Source organism: Octopus bimaculoides, chromosome 3 (assembly GCF_001194135.2).
Source record: "Octopus bimaculoides isolate UCB-OBI-ISO-001 chromosome 3, ASM119413v2, whole genome shotgun sequence".
Taxonomy (NCBI): Eukaryota; Metazoa; Mollusca; class Cephalopoda; order Octopoda; family Octopodidae; genus Octopus; species Octopus bimaculoides.
Window position 1 is genome coordinate 167869908 of NC_068983.1, and position 7877 is coordinate 167877784.

General features: G+C 33.9%; 1 protein-coding gene across 6 annotated transcripts in view; it reads right to left on the reverse strand.

The window, feature by feature from the left end:
* LOC106883526 (DENN domain-containing protein 5B) overlaps positions 1 to 7877 on the reverse strand; it is a 189698-nt gene that overhangs the window by 26333 nt on the left and 155488 nt on the right. Inside the window, exon 13 of one of the 6 annotated variants that reach the window (XM_052966691.1) lies at positions 2374 to 2439. The exons of the other annotated variants lie outside the window; for them this stretch is intronic. Coding sequence (XP_052822651.1) covers positions 2374 to 2439 — 66 coding nt within the window. The remainder of the gene's footprint in view (positions 1 to 2373; positions 2440 to 7877) is intronic. 6 annotated transcript variants of the gene reach the window in all.

Consider the following 7877-nt stretch of genomic DNA (forward strand, 5'->3'; position numbering starts at 1 on the left):
CAACCCACACACGTTTCTAAGCTCCTTGGCCAAGAAATGTTTTGCATAGGAAACTTGTAACAAACAATATTGTTAGTATGACAGTAATTCTCATTTACACTTATCACATGATGTCAAGACAATAATACAAACATGCACACAAAACACAAACAGGCTTCTTTCAGTTTTCACCTAAATCCAGTCACAAGGTTTTGGCCAACTGAGGCTACAGTTGGTCAAGGTGCCATGAAGTGGGAATGACTACAGAACCAAGTGGTTGGGAAGCAAGCTTGCACATTTGCACATTTGCACACTTGCACATTTAGCCTTCAGAAAGAAATTCGAATGTAATTTAGATTTATTGAAAATATTCAAGTTGAATGACAGGGTAAGAGTAGAACAACAATAGCAGTAACATTGTGTGCTAATTGATAACATCATGTGTTAATTAATGACATGATGATTAAAAAAAAAATTGCCTTGAGACATTGAAAATGTAGCAAATAAAGTCAAGAAGTTTCCTTGAAAGATAATGCAGAAGGGGGTTTGTCGGGAGTGAGGAAGAGTACTGCAACAATGAGATCTAAATAATGGTGCAGTAAATGGAATAATTATGCCAAGGATTGGACACAGCTGAAGAACACCTTAGAATATTTGGATAGTGGATAAAACAGAAGACATTGAAGGTGAAGGTGTGTGTGTGTGTGTGTGTGTGTGTGTGTGTGTGTGTGTGTGTGTGTGTGTGTGTGTGCAGAAGCATATGATTGAGCAAGTGTAAATTAGGTGAGACAGCATAACTGCCTCCCCTTTCTCTAATATGGAGGCTTTTGAAAGCAATGAGTTGGTAGAATTCTTAGAGTGTCAGACAAAATGTCGAACAGTATTTCTTCAGAACTTTCATGCTCTGAGTTTGAATTCTGCTGGGGCTGACTTTCTTTGCTTTCATCTTGCTGGGGTTGCCAAAACAAAGTATTGACCATATTCGGGGAGCAGCGTAACCGACTAACCCTCATTCTTCAATAAATTGCTGGCCTTGTGCATCAATTAGGGACAGTATTAGACAAATGTGTTGACAAGTAACATACTTGAAGAACAGATTAGACTAACCAAACTGAGAGTAAAGTCTAAAATTATATTTTGTTAAACTAACTAAACTAAATAACTGAGTGTTTATAGTCTAAAATTTAAGTTCTGTTGCCATAGTAGAAAACCCTGTATCGTTTTTGTTTTTTGTTTTAATCAATAGACACAAAAAATGTTCATTACAACCTTTAGCAATATTTTTCTAATTGAATTTAGTGTCTATCTTCTTATGACTACCAATACCAAAATCAGTTATTTTGGTTCTTGAAGTAGAAACATTAAAGAAATTGGTTTTATTTCTGTAAATCAAAATAGCGTGAACCTAGTAATGAAGTTTAGTAACAGAAACGAGTTGATAAATTTACTGTAATTTACTGAAACTTGAAGATACTGACATTTCATTATCCAGCTTGTTAATTCCAAGTTTTTAAGAATTGGTTAGGATACATGATTTCTTTAGTTTACAATCAGTTGCCAAAATACAATCTATTATTTACTGTTTGTTTGCTTTTGTTGTTGTCCAAGAGTGACCTAATGTAGTGTCTCTTTTTAGATCCTAAGATTCAAGGTCTTGACAGTTCAGCAACACTAAAATTAAATACACAAACTCATAAAACATGAGCTATACATTCAACAGCGTACAGCAAAAGAAACACACTCCTCCATTTTATACACTGGCAACAAACAATGTCAACAGTCCAAACCAAAAAGACAAAAAAAAGGTAAAGTATTCGCTACAAGAAGACACCATTAACTCTTCTGCTTGACTTTACCAGCAAAACATACAAATGGTTGTGTCAAATATGGGAGATTCTTTTGTCTCACCCTGAACAACCTAATAACTCTAAATTGAAGAAAAGTAGAATCTTCATCATCATTTCACATATGTTTTCCATGCTGGCATGGGTTGGATGGTTTAACAGATGTCTAGGCTCCAGTCTGTTTTGCCATGCTTTCTACAGATGGATGCTCTTTCTAATGTCAACTACTTTACAGAATGGACTGGAGGCTTTTGATATGGCACCAGCACCGATAGGGTCACCAAGTACCTTGCAAAACAAAAAAAGGCAAAAACCCTACAACTGGGAGTGGGGAGTAGTGTTGAGGGGATGGTGGCTTTATGCCAGTTGAGAAATTAAAGGTATAGAAGGAAGATGCAAGATATTTTGTTTTGTACTTAAGGGAATGCTATGTCCTCGTTTGAGGACAAAGAGGGAGATGCAAGATATTGTTTTTGCTTTGTACTCAAGGGAATGTTAGGTCCTCATTTAAGGTTACAACAATTGAAGTGCTAAATTAGAAGTTTCTTACCAGCATGTACTTCCCCATTATTATTGTAAGGAGAATTATCTTGAATGGACAATGCAGGCCACAAATCTACACAAAGAAAGAAGACATTCCTACAAATCTCAGAATCTGTGAAATCATGAACAATTGTTTTCTTGATAAGTTGTTGAAATTTGTGGAATAGACCTCCTGCTGTTACAGGAAAGAAAATTACATCTCTAAGAACATTTCCTAGCAGAATAAATGATCCTTGGAGAACTAGAACATTTACTTAAAATATGTACTTTGTTGAGCCATTTTGATTTTTTAATGAACTTTCACTCAGTAATTCCATTAATTATCTTGCTAATTAATTGGTTTGTATAACCTGAATAGACTAAGACAATCTACATCTAACATTCTCAAGATGGCTTATATCTTTCAAAATACTCTCATTTTTAGTTTGCATTTGTTCTTTCTCAATTATAATGAATGATCCAAACTTGAATGAAATAAGAGACATTTAGTATGTAAAAGTAAAACTTTTACCCACAAACATCACACAGAAAAATTTAAAACATTTATTTCTCTACAGTAGATGTGAAAATTTAAACACAACATTGATATGGGTTGTTTCTATGTCAATTATGAATTATCTTCACTCGTTTTCACAATGAGATTTACAGTAATTTTATACCTTTAAAGTAATTCCAGCCCTTAATCATAACATAGAAATAAAGAGAGAAACTGTGAGAAACCTTATCAATCTACAGAAAAACATTGAATGGGATTATACAACATTTCACCCATTTATAATAATGCATTGAATAAAATGGTTAGTTAGTTATCCCCTAAAATGTTTGTCTCAGAAAGGATAAGTGGTTCTAAATAAATAAAGGAAGAAGGAAAAAAACATCAGAATTAAAATATAGTAAAAAGGTGATCTCTTTACTATGGAGTGTGTATATTAAAGAAAAGGAAAAATTAAATCAGAAATAATTAAAAAAAAGGATTAATAAGACATTAATCACGATATAAAATAGCCATTGTTTAATAAATTTGTCATCTGACAGTCTTTGATTCATGAAGATAAATTTAAATTGATAACGATCTTTGATCATTAGTAATTTCATATTAACTGTTGATGTAAATAAAGATGGTTGTCTAGTTGAAGGGTGTGAATTGGTTACAGTTTAATACAACTTGTGTTGAGGTTGATATTGTAAAGAAGAGAGGAAAAGATTAGAAGTAAATAACACCACTTGTATGATGGTGATGCTCATTTACAATCATCATGTGATGTCAAGGCATGGGGTACATACAAGCACACCAACATACACATGTACATGACACACACACACACACATCTAGATGATGGCCTTCTTTCGGTTTCTGTCTACTATCCATTCACAAAGCTTTAGTAGGAAACACTTGCTCAAAGCGTTGTGCAGTAGGACTGAACCTGAGGCTACAGGGTTGGGAAGCACATAGCCGTGCCTGTACCTTCAAGTGATAATCGTTTAATAAGAAACCAAAGGGAATATCTTGTCCACTACATAGATTAAGGAAATATTTTGTTCAGTGATAAAGTCTTAACACATTAAAGATTAAGTAGTATATGTCTTCAACTCAAGCAGATACTTTATAAATCAAAAACTGCAAAATAAAAATAAAAATTATAATAAGATTGGTACTTGGGTGTTGAATGTCTTCCATGATAATTAATGTTCAATTTGCGAAGTTTATAATTTGCGTCTGACAAACAAGATCAAGTGCTCTGAGAAGTAAAACAATAACAGTTGTAATAATAATATTGAAGGATTTCAGACAAAAATCATGCCTCCTCACTGCTATGACTATCCCAAACAACATAAATGTATCTGTTAAGACCTACCAAAAATTGGGCAAATATAAAGATTGAAATAGAAATTGGCAAAATGTAGAACCTCAAAACTAAAACAATACCTGTTTTCATAGGTATCCTAGGAATGATAGCAAAAGGGGCTGTTTGTTACCCACCTCAGATATCAGGAAATCCCAAAATGGAAGAAATTTTTAAAAAATAGCACTCATGGGAACTGAAAAATATTGTCTATATAATTCCAAAAACATTTTAATCTGTAAACATTATCAAAAGTACTTTGAAATGCACATAATAGCTCACACTTTTTGCTGTTACCATAAGATCACACTATCATTTTGTCAAGTTACTCTAGAACAATACTCTATGCAAAAACCAAAAATATGGCACCCTAGCCATAATACCAGCTTGAACTTCTAACTTGTTGTTTCCTGAGGTCTCTGGGTGAAAATTGCAATCCATTTGTATAAATACAAAGCAAAAGCAAGACATATGATAATAATAATAATAATAATAATAATGATAATAATAATGAACTGTGGCAACACAACCAGGTGGCGAAAGTACTACATTGGAAACTGTTAGAAAAGTGGGGGCTAGAGAGAGGCAAGATGTGGTGTGAGCATAAACCGCAGAGAGTGGCAGAGTCAGAGTCTAGCAAAATCCTCTGAGATTTCCCAATCCAAACAGATCAGGTGCTAAAGTATAACAGACTGGAACTAGTGGTGGTGGACAAAGTGCACCACATATGTTATATAGTTGATGTTGCATGCCCCTTTGACCCAGGCGAAAAGAGAGATCGATAAAACCCTCTTACGTACGAAATGGCCTGGCTATGGAAAATGAAGGTGAAGATAGTGGCAATCATTATTGGGTCCTTGGGGACAGAATCAGAAGGCATCAAAGGGAATATAAAGGAAATTGGAATAGAGTGCCCAGTAGAACTGTCACAAAAGAACAGATAGCATGGTACTGTAGGCTGCAAGTAGCAAGCCTGCAAGTCTGCAGGAGCTCCAACAAAACCTGTGATAAAGAGAAAATAATAATAATAAATATAAAATAATGAAAAGAAACTTTGTTTTGTCGAAACATCAATATTTTAACAAAAATATCGACAGTAAAATCTGAATTTCTGTGGAGAAATAAAAATGTTAATGATAATTAGTAATGAATAGGTCAGTTAGTGAAAATTGCAATTTTCAAAGAAAAAAAAAAAAACATTAAATTGAAATATTTATAAATGCTTAAAAGCTAACAACATCAATTTGTAAATCAGTTTTTACAACAAATAGTTTCTGAAAAGCCGGTAAAATATATAATGATGGATTGCATAGAATATACTGAAGAAGGAAAACTATTAAAAATAAACAAGAAAACTTTCCTGAAAACAAAATTAATTTTCAATTTTATTCATTAAAAAACCAAAAACAAAATGTATTCTGGGAAAAGTAATAAAACCAAAATATTCCAATATTAGCAAACCAAACATAAATGAACATCTATAATTCTTAAGATATTCCTTGGACACAAATGGTTCGGTTAATGGCAATGATGCCTCCTTCTCTCTCATTATCTTAGACTAATAACCATTAAGTAGAGTTTATATTCAACAAGCAATTCTACATCTAAGCACTAAATTCTTTTGAATGGAATGACAGCTAATGAAACATTAAAGCCTCGGCATTGATTTACAATGTTGTTTTAGTAGTTCTATACATTAGTGGAAGAAATAAACTGCTTCAGTCATCTCTTTTAGTTGAACCAAAATAGTTGAATTAGAATTTAGAATGTAAAAAAAGTTCTTTATTTTGTTTACTTTAAATTCAAAATCATGTTTAAACAAACTACAGACAACAATGAATTAAACCTATTAAAATTATTATTCAGTTCCACATAGAAGAATGATTTCATATTGAACCAAATACACACATCAGGATAAATTAACTGTAGACATGCTAAAAGATTGTCTATAAAATATTCTACTGAATCTTCAGTGTACAGGAATCCTTTTAGTACTTCTCTTACGATACCTCATCATCACTTTTTAGGTCCATTCTCATTACTTCCACCCACTGTGAGTAGCCATGCATCTCCTTTACAACAAGAAACCGGTTCTCTTCTGGCCTTTTCCTCTCACATCAAAAGCTTCCCTCCTCTCTGCTGTAACTCAATTCAGTCAACGGGGATCTTAGTCTTCCAAGCAACTTGGTAAGTTCACTAGTGCTGGTGCCATGGAAAAAAGCACCCAATACACTTTGGGTTAGCATTAGGAAAAGTCATTCAGCCATAGAAACCATGCTAAAGAAAATATTGGTGAATGGTGTGATCTTTGGACTTGTAGGATCATGTCAAACTATTCAACACATGCAAACATGGAAGATGGTCATTAAATGTTAATGATGATGATGATGACTGTCCATGGGAATTTACTCTTTCCGTGTAGAGATTATCAAACACTAAATTTTTGCCATTTAACATAATTCTCTGCCAAAAGGAATATTACTAAATAACAAACCAATGTAAGAACCTGCTCAAAATAGTAGTCAAATTCCCCTTACAGTTACACTTTACCATTTTGAAATTGAAAGAACACACTGGGTGATGTAGTCTAGATATACCATGCCTGAGAGAAATACAGGGGTGGTCATGACTAGAATATCTTCAATCAGATGCAATGAGGACTAACTTTAGACTAAACTACAACGAGCAAAGAAGGAAGCCTCTGTATGGCCACTATGTCAGCTAGAAATAAAAACCAAATCTTCCTCAAAGCATTGTTATTGTCTTAAAAGATAAAAATGGATAGACACACAAGATAATGTAGTCGTTGATACACTATGCCTGAAAACAAAACCTTCTCAATATGAACTGACCTGGGGCTAAACAACAACGACTAGATAATGTGTTTCATGATATCCTTTCTTGAGTGGTAGGCATGGAATTTTAATTTGTAAAAAGGGGCAAACGTTCCAGAAAGAATGAAAATAAAGGGCAAATAATATTGAGTAAATCCAATAACAGTGAATCACATGAACAGAGACAAGAATAAATAAAAGCACATCAGCAGTTCCAAACAGTGATGTCTCTCAATACTAATCAATAAATATTGATTATCATTAATATTGATCAAGAAGCCAAGAACTAGAGAAACACTTCAAGTAAGCTGATATGACAATGTTTTTTAAATGATGATGATGGTGATGATTCTTAACCAAGTCGTTTTGCTTAAGGAGATACAGTAAATGAAATAAAACACAATTTAACTTATTCCATTACAAAATTAGAACACTATTAAAAAAAAAAAAATCAGAGGGAAAACTTCTCCCTGCACATATGGCGTTAGGAAGGGCATCCAGCTGTAGAAACTCTGCCAAATCAGATTGGAGCCTGGTGTTGCCATCCGGTTTCACCAGTCCTCAGTCAAATCGTCCAACCCATGCTAGCATGGAAGGCGGACGTTAAACGATGATGATGATGATGATGTTTCATATTGGAATGAGTTGGATAGTTTGACAGGATCTGACAGGTCGGAAGAGAGTTTCATGAGCTAATGTCTACTTTAGCATGGTTTCTACAGCTGGATGCCCTTCCTAAAGCCAATCACTTTACAACATATACTGGTTGCTTACTGTGTGCCATTAGCATCAAGCAGCTTGCAAGGCTATGAATCTCAAGTTGGGGGGGGGGG